Source organism: Actinia tenebrosa, unplaced genomic scaffold (genome assembly GCF_029948245.1).
Source record: "Actinia tenebrosa isolate PJP-AT-01 unplaced genomic scaffold, QUT_ActTen_1.0 PGA_scaffold5__44_contigs__length_20552954, whole genome shotgun sequence".
Lineage (NCBI taxonomy): Eukaryota > Metazoa > Cnidaria > Anthozoa > Actiniaria > Actiniidae > Actinia > Actinia tenebrosa.
In genome coordinates this window covers 7,136,944-7,155,215 of record NW_028292582.1, presented here as the reverse complement: position 1 = coordinate 7,155,215, position 18,272 = coordinate 7,136,944, and the positions used below count along the sequence as shown (strand labels likewise).

Below are 18,272 nucleotides of genomic sequence, written 5' to 3'. Positions count from 1 at the left end.
TCTCAAGGGTTGCTGTATAAAGACTCGCAAGTCGAACTACTTTCACTTTCTAGACGTAACGCGCTCACATGACACAAACAATTCATGTCTCGGAATAGCTTTTCCAAGAAAGTTGATCGATAAAACTTTAAAATTAGTTCTACCTTACTTAAAGCGTTTGAAAATCTTAAACAATCAGATAGATATCAATAAGAAATCGAATATACTGATCATATCATTCCTTAGGACAGCTGATTAGAAGCTAGAGAGCCCTAGAGAGAGGAGTTCTGCTAGTCAACCTTAGTAAAACAACGAGTAGACTGGGTTATTCTACACGTATAGATTAGCATACTCTTATGCCGAAAAAAGGTAAGCTGATTTAGATATACTATATTTAATAAACAATTTTTTTTACAGAAGGAAGTTAACATTAAAACTAAATAGAAACCTTTTTTTTCTAAAGTCGTTATGATATTCGTTGCTCATAAAGTCAGAAGTTTAAGAAATCAGTTCAGAAGTTTACGTTCACATTTCCTATGCTTTCTGCGATTTGATTCGAATAAAAACTATATTTATCTTTAAATAGTTTGCAGGGAAATCAATGCCATCCGTATTCTAACCACATGCTGGCGACAGGACTAAGATTGTCTGTGCACTTTGACAAATACTCGCAAATTTAGCATGGAATATTTACCAGTGACATTGCTTTTCCGTACTTCCGCCGTCTTAAATTAACAAATTCTGTATTATTGCTGGGTGGGTAGGGCCACTCGTGTGTACGGTCGAAAGCTAGATTTCGTAATTAGCTATCAGTAAATGTGTGGGTATATTTTTCAAAGAAATCTTCACTAGATAAGTTTTAGCTAATGTGGGCTCTAAGTTCCTATGTCGCAATCTTAGCACATTCCTGTGTTGCTTGACGGACTTTACCCCTAGAGCAGTTTGGGACGGACCATTAGATTTTTGAGGGGGAGGGGAGGGCGGGGGGTGGGCAAAAACCAAAAGAAAAAAGAACTGAGCACAGCTTTATAGATTGAAAATAGAAAACGTGCATAAGAAAAGTGCCAGCAAAAAAAAAAAAAAAAAAAAAAAAAAAAAAAAATCAAAATTATGTCCAAAAAATTCCTGCACAGCCATGAGGAGTATATATATACAATGCCATTTGCAAAAATTATGGCCGTTTCATGTACATTCAATTAGTTTATCAAAAGTATATCACACTCGGCGGGGTATCTTTTTTTGATATTTTTTTAGAAAGCCCTAGTGATAGACAACTCGGCAACCAAAATATCAGGGATGAGACCCCATAATATTTTTGATATGCTTTTGATATACTTGTATATATATGATAAATCATAAACTTCGTGTTGCAGGGTAAATTACAGGGTACTATAAAGTAACTATGCAAGATACTGCATATCGAAGAAATATGCCAATCCAAGTAACACTTCTCGTTGCATTTTACTGCTGTACACTTTTCTACCAAACGTCTACAGCAGTGGGAACGCCTTGTTCCTGCAAACTCAGAGGTCGTCTTTATAATCTAGGCCCACTAGCAAGCTCGGATGGTTTCCCGAGGTAAGTTCGCTACTAAGTTCACCGTGCCAAAAATTGCCATGCTCAGTAATTATATTCAGGTTTATTTTGGTGTTTACAGCCAGCACGAGCACTATGAAGGGTCTTTGATTGCCCTAACTCAATAATACCTTTCATAGTTCCCTGCGCCTTCTTGAAAGGTAGCCGTGCCTTTATACATCGAAGCTAGAAAAAACAGTGAATTTGCAATGATAGAGACCTTTTTTTAAACACTTTGGACAATTATTCACGTCTCTATCATTGGAAGCTCACCGTTCGTCTCGCTTTGATGTAAAGGCACGGCTACCTTTCAATATGACGCCGGGAACTGTGAAAGGGACTATTGGGAGGCTATTCCAAAGAACCACTCCATCATACCTAAAGCCATTCAGTATACGAATATTAGTGCCTTATGCTTAAGTCTACCTATCTGCCTGTCCTTTTTATGTATGTCTGTGTTTGTCAATGTTAATACGTTCTGGTGCCATCTCTTCTAAGGTTTGAAAAGGATGTGAATGGCCGGAACTTTGCATACAATCCATGTATTCCATTTACAGTAAAAGCCCCGTGTAAAAACGTAGCGGTAAGATATTCAACATTATACAGGCTTTACGGACGATGGAAGCACAACCCAAATAGAAATATAAGAGTTTTTGTGTTGTAAACGATCGAGAGATTTCCTTCTTCAGTCATGTGCTTATGTTTAATCGCGAGAGCTTTTTTGGCCCTTTTTAACTAGGGGCATTTATTTGCATTTGCTTTCTTTCTTTTGGGGATGTTTTCGTTCCATTTTGAAGCCACTTTTTTGCCGCGGAGATGGTACCCATTTTCAAAAGCTATTTTGGCCCTGTTTAACTAGGGTATTGTTCCTATTTCTGGTAAAAAAAGAACCGTCTCTAACGACACTAATGCAGAGTCTAGGTATATCTAAGTATCAATAAAATCAACAACAAACAAATTGATGTGGACATTCATTTTGATTGTCAAGTTCATTGGAAAGTTAATATTTTTATCTATAGTTTAATAAACGAGCAGGAGTGTTTTATCAGGTTTAAAACCACGAGGCGTAGTCGAGTGGTTTTAGAGCAGTTTTCGTATGACTGTGAAAAGTTCACGGCACGAACACGGTCGTGACACAGCAAGGGATACGTCAGACCAATCACATTGCACGAGAATTTACTCTCCATCCAGTCAAATGTCCGAAAAACGGCACGAACACTGCGCGGACACGGTCACGCCAAGGTCACAGCACTGTCGAAACCAACCACATTGCGCGAAAAAACAATCAGGCATTTCAAATTCTAGAAAACATCACAGTCGCGGCACGGCATGTATACGGCACTGCTGAGCTTTTCACTGTCATATGTTATTGGACGACTTCAAAACTTCATAATCAATTAATGAGCATTTAGGGTCCTTATTCATGCCATGCTCTTGTACTCTTTTTATCCTTTATGAAGATTTCAAAATCTTTAAATAAAGATATCCATGTTGAGCTATTATCAGGTGTAAAGATCCATGCACGTGATGGATTTGAAGGAACCTGAAATTTGCATTAACAGCCTACACACCGATTATAAGCTGGGCTTTCTTTAAAGAAAATTACCAAGAGAAAATGAACTTGATTGTGTTTGGTGCCTATATTCTAAAATATTAATCATTTAATTCAAGAGTAACGTGATTTACCACTTAAATTTTACTTTGAAGTGATATCGTATCAACTTTACATTTTTATTGACGGCTTTATCACAAGGATATTGACACCTAATAAATGTGTAATAAAGTTTATTAGCATGATCGAGCATAATCACAATCATCAATTTTATGATGATGATGATTTCTATCATTGTTAATCGCGATAATATTTCCAAGGTATTGTAAGCTTGCAGTTCAGTTTGCTTCTCTAATTTATAGATTTGTCGCTGGAACAACGACGAAACAACTTATGCTGCCTTGGGACTCCAACGAAATGTACAATGTCAGCTAGAACAAGAACAGAACGAACTAGTGTTCCAAGTGCCAAACAAGTGAGCACAGCACAGCACAGCACAGCACAGCACAGCACAGCACAGCACAGCACAGCACAGCACAGCACAGCACAGCACAGCACAGCACAGCACAGCACAGCACAGCACAGCACAGCACAGCACAGCACAGCACAGCACAATTTAAAATTATTACACATTTTATGACAATTTCATAACCACAGGGGGAACGTTTGATTATTAAGTATTATTTTCCTGTTCCTTCTAAGGCTAAGCCAATTTATTATATATTTTGTTCTATATAGTTACATATGATATGATATGATGATGGTGATGATAATGATGATTATAAATGACAATCATTATTATAGGATACAAACAAATTTATAATACCCCTAATCAATATCACGAATCCAACTCAGCTTACCTCATCTAAAATCTGACACCGAGTGGAATTGTGGGGGAGTGAGTGTTTTCTCGTTAAAAATCCAAAATACACGTAGCCTGACAACGCCAGCGCAGGTCATTGCTCAAAGGTTGCTCACTTAGATATTAACTTATGAGGAATACTAATTAATATACATATATATATATATATATATAGTATTTTTACACAAGTGAATATGATAAATCCGGCGCACTCATTTGTCACAATTTACGTCTTATGCTGCTAGATGATGATGATGATGATTATGATTTATATAGCGCCCTTTAATATGTGGATATAATCAAAGGCGCTTTACATGGAGTTGTGAATGACAGATTGCTTTTTATGCAATTTACAAGCATGAGAGATGATTAGTATGAAGTGTAGGCACTGAAGGTGGTCACTGCCAGGGTTTCTTTTTACGTCCTCAGTGGTTCTTTTATGTCCCCCATTTACTGTAGGTTAGGAAGGGTTGGGAGACAGGGCCTACGGTTTAAAGTCCTTGTCCGAGAAGACTTGAAGGTCTAACCATTTGCAGATGTAACTACAAAGGCAGCACCTTCTCCTCAGTTATTTTAAAACCCTGAGTGTTGGTCCGGCCGAGGCTTGAACCACGACCTCCCGCAACAGACCGCACAACAAACCGACGCTCTTACCAACTGAGCTAACCGCGCACGCTCGCTTGTAGATTTGTGCTTTTGCAGAGATGAATAGAATTTGAAAAACTAAAATACTCTTTCTCCGTTATTTATTATATTCACTTGTGTTGAAAATACAAAAACAATTATTCGCCTCAGTCTCAGTGAATATAAGACTCGCGTCTCGGTAAATATTACTCGATATGCACTTCCCCTTCGGCGAATAATTGTTCACTTATTAAAACAATTCTTAGCTTGCAGCCCACAATTCCTTTTTGTCTCAGATTTCAGATCTCCAACTGAAAACGCCTTTGGAAATAGGTGTGTATAAAATTGCTAATCGATTTTCGTTTTTATATACTCATATCAACAGCCCGTCCGAGAGAACACGGGTCCGGCTGAAGTGCAACCCAAAAAGGGAAGGTTTGCATGATGCCCTGTTTTCGGTTATCGACGACAATGATCATAGTACAGTAAGGATTTGAGAGATTTTGTTATTCTTTGTTTTATTATTTTATCTTATTTAGATTTTTGCTATTAATGTGAATGATTAAATAAATCTTGTGTGTTGTTCCTGTTTACAAGCCATCGTTGTAGCTCTAATGCTATTTTTGATATGTTTGAACAGATTTTGGAAGTAGAACACAACTGTTGCTGTCCTGATGCATGTCCACTGGGCAAGCCTCTTCCAACAGGTAAGTACGACCGAATCATGAGTTATATCCTCCCGATTAAATATACATATATATTAGCGGCCATAATTTTTGCAAATATGTGTGATTTCTACACTTAACATACGCGAATTTCAATTTCGGGATATTAGTGATTAAATGTCCCCTCTGCCTCGGGAGGTTTAGTAAAAGTCCCTCTGCCTACGGCCTCGGGCCTTCCACAAAACCTCCCTCGGCTTCGGGGACATTTAATCACTAATATCCCTCATTATACAATATAGACTACTTTAGCTATTTATAAGACGAAATGAACTGCTGATGTTCCATGTGGGATATTTCAAGCACTGCATGCGCACACTCGCACATAGTTTTATCTTCGGATTATTTATTATATTATTATATAATATATTTATCATGTTTAGCGTTAATTTTCGCTATAAGTATTGTTATATAATATATTATTATTATATTATTATATAATATTATATTATCATATTATTATAATATTATTATACAATATATTATTATAGAGTATATTATTATTTTTATTGTCATTATTATATAATATATTATTATATTATTATTATATATATTATTATGTTATTATTATTATATTGATATACACTTGATTGCAGAAAGGTTGTAGTATACATTTATACATATTTCATTTGACATATATATATGTGGAAATACAAAATTGCAGAATTTTTTTGGTTAGGCATTATATATATATATATATACAGCAATATGCAGTAATTCTGATCCTTTTGTACATATATACAAGCATCATCAAAAGTATATCAGAAATTATGAATTATCATCGCTGATATTTTTCCCGGGTTGCCCATCACTGAGGCTTTCTGAAAAAAATATCAGAGATGGTATGCCATGATTTCTGATATACTTTGTGTGAATACAAAAGCATCAGAATTTCTGCATATCGCTGTATGTACAAACGTGTATGTACAACACAGTTGTCAGAGTGTTCGATGCATTAAGTTGCAGAGCGTAATAGATTGTAGATAGATCAAATACAAGACATCACTTTAGCTGTTACTCCGGGTCAAGAGAATATTAAGTAAGAGAGACTGAGACTGTGATGACGTCACAAGCAAATCATTCTCTGATTGGTTTAGAAGCTATTCTATTGTTACATTATTACATCACATCGATTCGAGCTCTTTTCTGCATAACTTCTTCGCGCATCGACTCTATGTTGCTGCCGACTCGGCAGCCTCGCGTCTTCGCTCGGCTGCCTCGTTGGCAATAACTTAGTAATAAGTTATTAGTATCACTTATAACTTAGCCATTATTATAAACCAGCAATTTAATGCCTGCTAAATCGCAATATTTATAAGTAATATCTCTAATGAAGTCAAAAGTTCTGCCAATTTGTTGTGATTTACCGTTATGTTTGCTTGCGTTGCTAACCAGCTCTACCGTACGACTTGTCCCTACCACCAGGGTTATCCTACCTACATTTTGCACACTCGATCATATCTAGAATGTTAGAATGCGCAATATCAAGTATTAGATATTATTAATATTTTTTCTCGTAAAGCCAAGCTATCTATTTGCCCTGCTAGGCAAGTAATCCTGGTACTATTGTTAACCTCCCTGCTTGTAAAGAGGTACCAAGTCTCTTTCTTCCAATAAATATATTGCATCCGCCAACAACTGAATCTCTAACAACGTGGTTTTTTTTTTTCCATTAGTAGAAAAAATAGACATCGGTAAATGGGTAGCTGTTGGTATCTCGGGACTTCTTGGCCTGTGCATAATATGTGGAATAATAGTGTACGTGGTTCGTTGGTATCGACGACGAAGAGATCAAGCTCCAGATAATGAACCTCTCCAGGAACAGAGAATTGGACCCATAGAGAACTGATTAATTAATATTGCAGCTTCATATAAATAGTACTACATTTCACAGGGATATTTTATGTTAAGCTGAAATAAGTTGTTTTAGTATTCTTAACGAGAGTGAATTGGATAAATAACAGAGAGATAGTTTCTTTTTGTTAAAATTTTATTTATCTCTGTAAGCAGCATAAATCGACAAACGAGCGTGCGTGCGCGCGTTATATCTTCCTGTAAGAATATTCCCCGATATTCATAGAGGCTGAGGCAAATGATTGTTTTAGTAAATACACAGGTGATTCTTTCAAAAAAGAAAAATAAAGAAGAAGAAGAAGATAAAAGACACATTTAAAATTAGCTAACAGTAACAAAGCGGCTGGCCGCCATTTTGGATTATCGCTGGAGGTGATTATCGTGCGATAGTGTGAGTTTCTCGACCAATTAGCGCGCGAGATTTTCAATAATCACCTGTGTATTTTTAATAAAACAGCATGTCGTAAATTGTGACCAACGAGCGCGCCGGATTTATTATATTCACTTGTTTAAAAATACTAAAATAAAATATTGTTCAAAATATTGATGCAGCACTTCGAAGCACTTCGGAGCACTTGAGCGACTAGTTAAGCTTATCCTTTGGGGGAGGATGATAGTAGGCAGTACTGCACACTTAACGAACAAGAAGGGTACATACCCATAGGCATTAACAGGCGTTTTTTATGCTTTTTGTATCTCTCTAATTCCCGGGTTGGCTAAGGCTCAGGTTAAACGTCGAACTTCACATGTGCCGAACGCAATTGAAGCAATGGATAACAAACGGTCTTCTATGATGTCATTAGGTTCGGCTCATGTGAAATTTGACATTTAACATGAGCTTAAGTCCCCTAATAAGTATCTACTTTAGCGCGAAAAATTAAAGATTGTTGTGAAAAAGCAAAATCGATTAAAATCCATAGGATTCTTCTGACAACAAGTATTTTAGTAGTTGTCCGAGTTAACTGAACAGACTCCTTCATTGACTCCAAGAGATTAAAAATGAAACCTTAAAATAAAACAGTAATTTTTTTTTTGCTTCTTCGTCTTGTGGTTATGAATCTCGCATTCTGATTGTTGGGAGCGCGTGCTTTATGAGAGAACACGCGCGAGCACTTTTAGTAGTGTCATTGAAGAAATAGAAAACTCGTGCGCGTGCTGTGTGCAGTTATAAAGCACGCGGGGATTAGCAGAATACGAGAGAAGTGTTAGGAGAAGTGCGACGAGTAGCGGAGTGATCTGCCAATCCCCAAGTGCTTTATAACTCCACACAGCACAGCACAGCAAGCAAGTTTTCTATTTCTTTTATAAAATGCAAAGGGTGCATGAGTGCTGTTTGCTCTTATAAAGCACGCGCTCCCAACCAATAAGAATGCGAGATTTATAACAGTTATTTTATAATCCTGTCTAAAGTAACGGGTATTCTAATTTGTATTGCATAAAAGAAAAAAGAAACTAGCTTGCTGTGCTGTGTGGAGTTATAAAGCACTTGGGGATTGGCAGAACACTCGAGAAGTGTCAAGAAGCCGAGCACTCCGCTACGTGTCCTGTGGTATTGAGGAATGGTGACGAATACGGTTTTCCGCAACAAATAGCGTGGGCTCAAGTAACATCAAAGATGGCGGCTTACATAAAATTGAAGGGAAGTGAAATTTTTTCAAACGTTTCGACAATCCACGTCAATTTGCCAGGGCCAGTGTTAAGTATTAAAAATATAAAACAAATTCTCTACTTTCACATCCCATAATGCCTTGCGTCTTTGGGGGGTAGCCAATCAAAAAACTTTCCCAAATTGAAAGGTTTCTTAATTGAATTTATACTATACCTGCTTTTATATGTACAATACTGATCATCAGTTTATTCCAAGTTATTTTTGCATGTACAGACCATCAAGAGTTTTGGTCTTACAGAAAATGTATTGACTTACGAAAAAATGTTTAAAATATACTTTAAATGTCTTCAAGCTTCTATCTTTTTCTGTTTTTTACTTCTTCATTTTATTTTTGGATACCAAACAAGGTATTTTCAACATTGTCTGATCAGCCTTCAGCAAAATAAGTGGGTTTTTACCCTCTGGTTACCCCCCAAAGACGCAAAGGATTATGGGGATGCGAAAGTAGAGAATACACTCAAAAGCCTGGGGGTGACGTCACAACCGATCAGCAACGTAATGGAAGTATAAACCTTCATAACTTAAAGATGCAACATTCAAATGAAGAAATATTATTACACCATTCAACTATTCACATTATGTAGAATCAATGCTGAAATTTTTGTATCAAGAGTTCGGTGCCTTTAAGCTGAACACGAAAATACAATGAAGACTCAAAAATGCTGAAACGACAATATAATGACAAGACCAAAAAAAAAAAAAAGAAAAAGAAAAGAAAAACAAAAAAAAAACAAAAACAAAAAAAACCAGCAACAACAACATTAAAACCGTGAGAAACAAAACTGAAAATAGGTGCTTACCTGTTTTTCGAAGACTTTTGAAAGCATTTGCAGTATACCTATTTTGAGCATCTTAAAAAAAGTTTGAAAGCATTTCAAAAACAGTTGGGTAACAATAAATTTCAGGTCACCCATCCATGCACTGATCTTCCTCAAACTTGCTTAACTCAGTGGCTTGAAAGCCCAAGTTTTTTCCATTGCGCCACGATTTCAGGAAATTAGCACAACAATAGCCATGAAAACAATGCACCAGATAGACCAGATTATTTTCCACTTCAAATCAACGTGCCAGTGCGTTGCAGAGTGCAAGGGGTTAGCTGTAGATATGGTCTGGTGGCCGGCTAGTCTCTCCCCTGATGCTTCGGCTATAACACAACCCTGCGTAATCAGTACACCCAAGGGCAGAGGGACTTAATCGGCGTCATTTCCGAAGTCCATACGACGACCCAGCAGACGTCTAGGGGTAAGGCACTAGTTTTTTCTTCTTCTGTATTTTGGAATAGATTATCTAATTAAAGTTTGTGTATTTGGGTTCGATTCCCACCGTATTCTCTGAGTACATTTTTATTATTCTTCTTTTCAGAAAAATAATAACTTTATAATAACAACTTACTTAATGTAAATATTTTTTCAGTTAGTTTCTTGATAATGATGACAGGATGTCATCAAAACGTCGAAATCTATCTGTGTTTTTCTGATTAATTTAAGAAAAAGTAATAAAATAAATAAATAGATAAACAGAAACATGAATGGACGAATATGGTTTAAAAGATGAATTGAAGTTTCAAAGGTCCTTTCAATGGTATGTGAACTTTATGAGACCACGAACCACGAAGGAGCGACTTTTTCACATCCATTAAACAGACCTTTTTCATAATCAAAAGGTTCTATCTTTTCGTTCGTCATGGCAAAACAAAATCCATTTAAATGATGTCAACTTTTCAGTAATAGAGTAGTAAGGTGGAAAATTAACAAAAAATCGCGAAAAAAATGATGAAGTGCATTTTGATTGAATGTTTCACTAGTCTTCATTATCGGGGTCATTATCTTTATCTGGAATAAGATAAAATAGTTAAATTATCCCGATCTTATTTTTGCCTTGAAGTCATATTTTAATTTATAAACCGGTGGAAACTCTGCTTTTAGGCAGTGTCTAAATTCATATAATGAAAAGATAAATATATAATTTGATAATCATTAAGGGCACGAGGAAAAAGACGATGAGTAATGCTTAACATCTCAGTATAAAGCCTGGATAGATCCATTCTTTGTTTCTACAGCAAAAAGTAAAATAGGTTGTCCTAGTTGCGTTTTCTCACTGATAATATATTGAGTCTGAAGTATATCATAAAAACCTAGCCTAGATATTTCAACATAATAAGAAAATCTGACGGCTCCTTTATTTTACTTTATTTAAACACAGGCTTTTCCGAACTTCAGGAAATCTGGTAACGATCTTGTAAGCTATGGGACCGTGGAGCTGAATTTTGAGACCCAAAATGGGGGAGTATATGAGTACTAATTCCATAATCCCATACACAATAAGGTCCCAGACCTTTAATTCTACGATTGCACGTTACATCATCGCGGCCATGTTGGTACCATTTAACAAAAGATTTCTCATTAGCATGCATTGTTAAAGTGCACATGAACCCTTCGACAATACTTTCAGTACTGATTCTACACGAAGTAAATAGTTGAATGGTAAAATATTTCTTGATTTGAGTGATGCGTTTCTAAGTTATGAAGGTTTATACTTCCAATATGCTAATGAGTGTGACGGTCTATTAAGGCTTAATCAAATATACAAAATCGAACTGGTTCATGGAAACAGTATTTAAAAAGCATCATTATTTTACTCATGGTTTACATGAAAGCTATTTACAATTTTTATTTTCAAAATGGCCAGCATTTAGTATTACTAGTTACAACAAAAACACTCAAATACCTTACCTGACGTCATCATCATTAACATATTGGAAGTATAAACCTTCATAACTTAAAGACGCATCACTCAAATCAAGAAATATTTTACTAATCAACTATTTACTTTATGCAGAATCAGTACTGAAAGTATTGTCGAACGGTTCATGTGCACTTTAAGAGGCAATGTTCACAAGAATCGAACAAATTCAAGAATTCGTGCCAAGGGTCAAAAAATTAAACTCGCTCTTCTTTTGAAGTTAGATAGGCCATCATTAGATATGAATCCCTGGTAGTTGGTTTTCGAAAATATTATTTTATTTTCGAGAAAACGGCCATAGAAGAGGTTCGACCGAAACCCAAGCAAGAGACGCACAAGAGGAGTGAAAATGGACAAAATTTGAACAGAGCGCACGTCAAAAATAAACCATCTATGACAATTTTTGAACTTTCTTCTTAATGTATCACCCTTTTTCGTTCATTGGACTGAATTTCAAGCTTATTGGGAAAGGGACGAATTTTTGGCGAGGGAAAATAGGAGGCCTGTGTTTACATATGCTAATTAGTTGCCTCAAAAGAAAAAAAGATTTAACTATGGGCAAGTTCTCTGATTGAAATAATATTTATGCTGCAAGTTGAGGAAGAATAGACCTTTTCAAAACTTTAAAGATTGATTTGGGGAAATTAATTCTGACTACATAGAAACCTGTTGAATTTGGTTGGAATACATACGAAAATCACGCTTCCCGAAACAACGCAGGACTAAGGATTTTCGTAAAGATTGCCATGAAATTTACCCTAAAAACTAAGAAATTATTGTTCGTACCGTTGTTCTAAAGTTCAGTGTGGTTTGGTAAATTTACAGCTCCATTAGAAAGGTTTTGGGATTGTCGGTATATGAGCAAAAAACGCGATCTTTGGTGATTGCGTGACCGAGGTTCCACTTTACGTTTAGAAGTTTGATTACTGTAAAATTCACGCTAAAAATTACGATAGAAACGTTCTTTAAATAGATTTATAATCTTCTGGAGCTGTAAATTTACCAAACCACACTAAACTTTAGAACAACGGTACGAACAATAATTTCTTAGTTTTCAGGGTAAATTTCATGGCAATCTTTACGAAAATCCTTAGTCCTGCGTTGTTTCGGGAAGCGTGATTTTCGTATGTATTTCAACCAAATTCAACAGGTTTCTATGTAGTCAGAATTAATTTCCCCAAATCAATCTTTAAAGTTTTGAAAAGGTCTATTCTTCCTCAACTTGCAGCATAAATATTATTTCAATCAGAGAACTTGCCCATAGTTAAATCTTTTTTTCTTTTGAGGCAACTAATTAGCATATGTAAACACAGGCCTCCTATTTTCCCTCGCCAAAAATTCGTCCATTTCCCAATAAGCTTGAAATTCAGTCCAATGAACGAAAACGGGTGATACATTAAGAAGAAAGTTCAAAAATTGTCATAGATGGTTTATTTTTGACGTGCGCTCTGTTCAAATTTAGTCCATTTTCACTCCTCTTGTGCGTCTCTTGCTTGGGTTTCGGTCGAACCTCTTCTGTGGCCGTTTTCTCGGAAATAAAATAATATTTTCGAAAACCAACTACCAGGGATTCATATCTAATAATGGCCTATCTAACTTCAAAAGAAGAGCGAATTTAATTTTTTGACCCTTGCCACCATTTGTTTGATTCTTGTGGACATTGCCTCTTAAAGGTACCACAATGGCCGCCGTATTTTTGTCTTTTGACCCTCTTGAGAATGCTTGAAACCCATCAATACCCATCTTTCTTTAGTGAAATTCGGAAAGGCGAATTAGGTTATTTACACGATGACATAATTTTACATTAATTGCATAGCGATTTGTTTTCTTATTCAAAGTTTCATCGCCAACAGGACATTAGCATTATGGTGTAATTAACTACAAATAACAGAATCGCTTGCACATTTTGTTCCGTTTATTAGCAACAATAGGACACTTGAATTATAGCACCATATACTACAACTACCAAATTCATTGATTATATTTCACTTTAGGATAATTGCGCATGCGCCAAAAGTGTATTATGTCAGAACCCTCGTTCTTCGTCGCAGGCCAGAAGAACAGCGGACTCTGGGTACGAGATTGTAGTAAGGGATGCCCAGGTGGGCCAAAGAAAAGGCCTTGCCCCCTGGGCATGCCATAAGTTAATTTTTTTAAATACAAATACTTGATTTTGTTGTACTGCTGTAGATTTGTCGATGGGATGCATTCGATCAAAGTTTCACCAATCTAGGCCTTGAAAAAGATATGCTATGTAAAAGTTCCAAAGAAGGAGTGAAATTTACTTTCAAAATACCCAAACGGTAGGTAAGGAATAATATTCTTGTTTTGTTTGCATTACTGAAGATGGCTGATCATTGAAAGACGGTTTAAAATTTCAGCCCTTGCTTTCGAGCGTAAACCTTTTTTCGCGCTATCGTTCAACTCAGTAATCGACAAAACCATTTCAGTGCACGAGGCTTTACACTTTTGGAGTTAATGTCTTACATTAAATAAATAAATATTGATCACGATTTCTGCACGTTTACCGACATAAAATTTTCTGTTATAACATTAGTATAGGTAATCGTACATGGGGCCGAGTAAAATTAAGGATTGATTTCACGAGTGTTTTCAAAGTTTTGAAATTGCCCGAGTCGCGAATCGACTACTAAATCTAAATACTAAAACTTTGAAAACACACGTGAAATTAATCCTTATTTTTACGAGGAACGATACGATTACCCGCCGTTTATCACATATAGGGCAAAATTCAACTAAAAATTCCATTAATCCTGAACTATCAAATAGCTTCAAATCAAATGTAGTTATGCTTCAAACGAATTTTATTCAGAATTCACTGAAAATATTTCAAAATCTATCCAATAAACTTTCCTTCATTTTTTGATATATAATGACGAGCATCGCATTTATCAAAAATCTGAAATAAAAAAGGGGGTCACCATTCTTGTTTTTGATTTATATTGAAAAAAACATCTCAAAATAGTCGAAAACTGAATGCACTTTCCGCGTGGAGACTGGGGCAAGTCATATAAAGATCTCTACTCAAAAAAGATTTAAAAAATGTTTCTTATTTAGTTTCCGAAAGAAAAAAAAGCCTAAACTTTGTTAGTTCAATGCTTTTAGCTGCATGCGCAGAAAAATGCGCAGTGCAAAATAAGGGAATTACCTTAAGAAAAAATGGTAAACCATCGAGTTGATTTTTCATGGCTTGGCTGACGTTACTTCCGTCCGTCCGTACGTCCGTGTACACAACACAGGAATCCCGCTTGATAGTAAAGTAAAACTTCTCGCAAATGCGGCTCTAAAGTGCACAGAAAAAATTGTTAGTTATAGACCAAGAAATAAAAAAAAATTTCATGTAGTCAAAGATGGAGGATCAAGAAGTGTTCTTCAAGAGTTCAGGTGTGTGTTTTGAAATAAACAAACGTTTATTATTATTTTTTTGACAAGAATTGTTTTCGACGAATCGACAAATCAAAGACTTTCTCTCAAAACGTTTAATATTTTTATAGATAAGCTTAATTTATTTTAATGCTGGAGGAAATATAACGCGGAGAGCATATGCATATTACAACAAATATTCGTCCTTTATTTAGGTTGCAAATTCTTTAACAATTAAGTTGTTTTTAACCAACTATCGTATGTTTTTCGTTCAAGAAAAATGCAGCTTTGTTTGCCTCCTATCGCGGGTGCCATCGGCAAAACAAAAAAGACTTTCATTTAATGATTTTATATCTTTCTACAGGTAATTTATTTAATTATTGAATGAAATATAAATTTACACCAAATATTCAACTGTTTATTAGCTGTTCGAGCTAGTATGATTATACAAATGAGCTAATAAATTTATGTTATTGAGATATGTTATTATATAAAGACCTTGTCTTTCACTTTAGAAAGCTAAAAAATATTCAAAAGCATTTACAAATGCCAATTTACTGACAAAGAGATTAGTCATTTTGTATTTTGCATTGCATTTTGCTTTATTTTCTATTTTGTCTCAGTTGTATTTTAACAAGGTTTATTGAATGTAAACTTTCTTTTTCGCCGGAAAACTTTTCGTGATTTCCGTATTTTTCTCGCGCATGAAAACAAATGACAAAAAAAAAAAAAAAAAAAAAAAAAAAAAACCCGAATTTAAATCGAATCTTAAAATCTAGTGCTTACAGCTTAAGTTTTAAGCTTATCGAAAAGTAGTTAAGGCTTATATAAAAGGAATAAAAATATTATAATGAAGAATTAGAATCAGAAAACTATTTTTTACCTGATGACACATTTGGTGACAGCTATGATCTCCAGCTAATTTCCTCTCTGATACCAAATCATTTATTTAATTTTCTTAATTTCATTGCGGTAAAAATAGGTCCTTCAATAAAAAGCTAATCTCTTCATATGGATAACCAAACATTGTCATGTAAAAGAAGTAAAAGTACTGAGCTTATGTTTTGCTTACCTTTTCTTAAGCAGTTTTCTAGTTTGTCTTTATATGCCGTGTTCATTTGTCCATTTAAAAAGTTAGGAAATCTCCGAAATTTCGATTTCAATGAAATACATCCAAGGTAAATTTCACTAAACCTGATGTTTTGTTGGATTGTCTGTAGTTATCTTTCGTTTTTTAAAGTAAAATTAAGCAGGAATTCAAAGCTTAAAAATGTCGGCCATGGTAAACTTTGTCGAAGAATCTTCCAAGAACAAAACTAGTGGTGGTGGTGAGCTGTGTGTAAAATTCCTTAGTGGGAGAGTATACTCCCGGAAAGATAACAATGTAGTGCATTTCGATTCAATTTCACTGATGGTTTTTATTATGGGAGACATTATCTTCATCTCGAATATAAAATAATTGACGTTTTTCCCCCGATATTATTTTTAACTTTCTGATTCATTCAAATTGTGCTATCTGGTGACTTTTCGGTTTCAAGCGAGCGCGTGATTTGATGATGTAATTTATTGGTATTTTCCTATCTCCCCCGCGGATCTAGACCAATGAGAAAGTGAGAAAATTCACAACGGAGGCAAAAATATAAAATGGAAAATTTTGTTTTCATTTAGTTTAAACATTTTCTATATTGCAGTCAAGGCTGGACAACAACAATTATTCTAAAGTGCAACCAGACAAGAAAAGGTGTTGATGATGGAAATTTTTCAATCATAGAAGACACTAGCAATCCGGTAATAATAATCTGCAGACAGCTTGAACTTTCAAGAAGAAAGAAACAGAAGTATAGAGATTATTATGTAGCCACACAGTAACCTCCAAGAAATTGAGGAATTAAATTCAGGGGCGGATACAGGGGGGTGGATTGGGCGAATTTCCACACACCTTTTTAAAGTAAAAGTGAATATTTTTAGGAAAATAGAAGAATATGATTGCATCTAATTACAAAATATGTCAAGAGTCAAAATTTAGCTGCATTCACAAGTATGCAGTACACTGCATGTTATAATTTAATCATTTTTTACCTTTGTACTATAAAAAGAAGGCTCAAAATAGCTTTTTAAAAATTATCCACCCCCCTTTTTAAAATCCTGTATCCGCCCCTGAGATTCCATTTTGCTCTTTTTTCTATTTGGTCATTCTGGTCCCGCTAGACGCTCTCCCAATAGAAATGAAATGACATTAAATCAGTTTAAAAATTTAATTATCACGCTTTTTTCTGTCAGGTTTTCCAACTCGAACACAAATGTTGCTGTCCTGATGCCTGCTCTGATGGTGACCCTACTGCTACTCCAGCGCATTCTACTGGTGCTACTCCAGCGCATTTTCGGCATACTCTTTCTCAAGCGTCTGCTTCAAACAAAAAGGGTATGTGAAATATATAAAGCAAGGGAGGGAATCAATCGTTTTGGATGAGTCTATGGATAGGAGTTAAATGGATTCACTAACGATGAACCATTTAAGAACCAATAACGCTCATATTTCTTTCCTTGCCTACAGTCAATTTAGGAATCTTAGTAAAAACCTCATTCTAAAAGAGAGGCAAAAGTCCAAGACGTCGAGGAAACGAAGTAAAATAGGCGTGTATGTTGTTATTCAATAGATTGTAGCCCTAGGTATGGATGTTGTCCCCCTTAGTTGTACCCCTGATTGAATAATTCTGAACCGTTTGATACAGATAAGTAAATAATCATAGCATGTTGGTCGCGGTTACCCATGACGTCTTATAACAACAACAACAAAAACAACAACAATATTACTAATACTAATGCTAATGCTAATGCTAATGCTAATGCCAATGCTAATGCTAATGCCAATGCCTAATGCCAATGCCAATGCCAATGCCAATGCCAATGCCAATGCCAATGCTAATGCCAATGCTAATGCTAATGCTAATGCTAATGCTCATGCTACTGCTAATGCTAATGCTAATGTTCTAATGCTAATGCTAATGCTAATGCTTAATGCTAATGCTAAGTAATGCTAATGCTTATGCTAATGCTAATGCTACTGCTAATGCTATTAATGCTAATGCTAATGCTAATGCTAATGCTAATGCTATGCTAATGCTAATGCTAATTGCTAATGCTAATGCTAATGCTAATGCCTAATGCTAATTAGCTTAATGCTAATGACTAATGCTCATGCATATGCTAATTGCAATGCTAATGCTCATGCTAATGCTAATGCTAATGCTAATGCTAAATGTAATGCTAATGCTAATGCTAATGCAATAATGCTAATAATGCTTAATT

General features: G+C 35.4%; 2 protein-coding genes across 4 annotated transcripts in view; both read left to right on the top strand.

Annotated features, from left to right (window-relative positions):
- The window catches only part of LOC148906429 (uncharacterized), a 112,532-nt gene extending 95,019 nt beyond the window's left edge, over nt 1-17,513 (top strand). Inside the window, exons 1-3 of one of the 2 annotated variants that reach the window (XM_089038299.1) lie at nt 13,193-13,882; nt 16,655-16,751; nt 17,244-17,513. In XM_089038299.1, the coding sequence (XP_088894425.1) occupies nt 13,827-13,882; nt 16,655-16,751; nt 17,244-17,393 (303 nt within the window). In that variant the 5' untranslated portion in view covers nt 13,193-13,826 and the 3' untranslated portion in view covers nt 17,394-17,513. Of the gene's footprint in view, nt 1-13,192; nt 13,883-16,654; nt 16,752-17,243 lie in introns of those variants that run through there. The other variant, XM_089038298.1, reaches the window with a different exon arrangement.
- LOC116289520 (uncharacterized) lies at nt 76-8,186 on the top strand. 2 transcript variants are annotated; one of them, XM_031696463.2, is made up of 7 exons: nt 76-348; nt 1,353-1,557; nt 2,053-2,137; nt 3,469-3,581; nt 4,978-5,077; nt 5,233-5,299; nt 6,994-8,186. In XM_031696463.2, the coding sequence occupies exons 2-7, from the start codon at nt 1,382-1,384 to the stop codon at nt 7,161-7,163; spliced, it is 711 nt and encodes a 236-aa protein (XP_031552323.2). In that variant the 5' UTR covers nt 76-348; nt 1,353-1,381; the 3' UTR covers nt 7,164-8,186. The 2 variants fall into 2 exon arrangements, with proteins under 2 accessions (XP_031552323.2, XP_031552322.2); XM_031696462.2 differs by having other exon boundaries at nt 80-348; nt 6,991-8,186.
- Nucleotides 17,514-18,272: the final 759 nt, after the last annotated feature.

Bases quoted from the DNA above. Each gene is read 5' to 3' on its own strand.
- LOC116289520 (XM_031696462.2), top strand. From the start codon at position 1,382: ATGCAAGATACTGCATATCGAAGAAATATGCCAATCCAAGTAACACTT. The intron at 5,078-5,232 runs GTAAGGATTTGA...ATGTTTGAACAG, and splicing joins ACGACAATGATCATAGTACA to ATTTTGGAAGTAGAACACAA. The intron at 5,300-6,990 runs GTAAGTACGACC...TTTTTCCATTAG, and splicing joins GGGCAAGCCTCTTCCAACAG to TAGAAAAAATAGACATCGGT.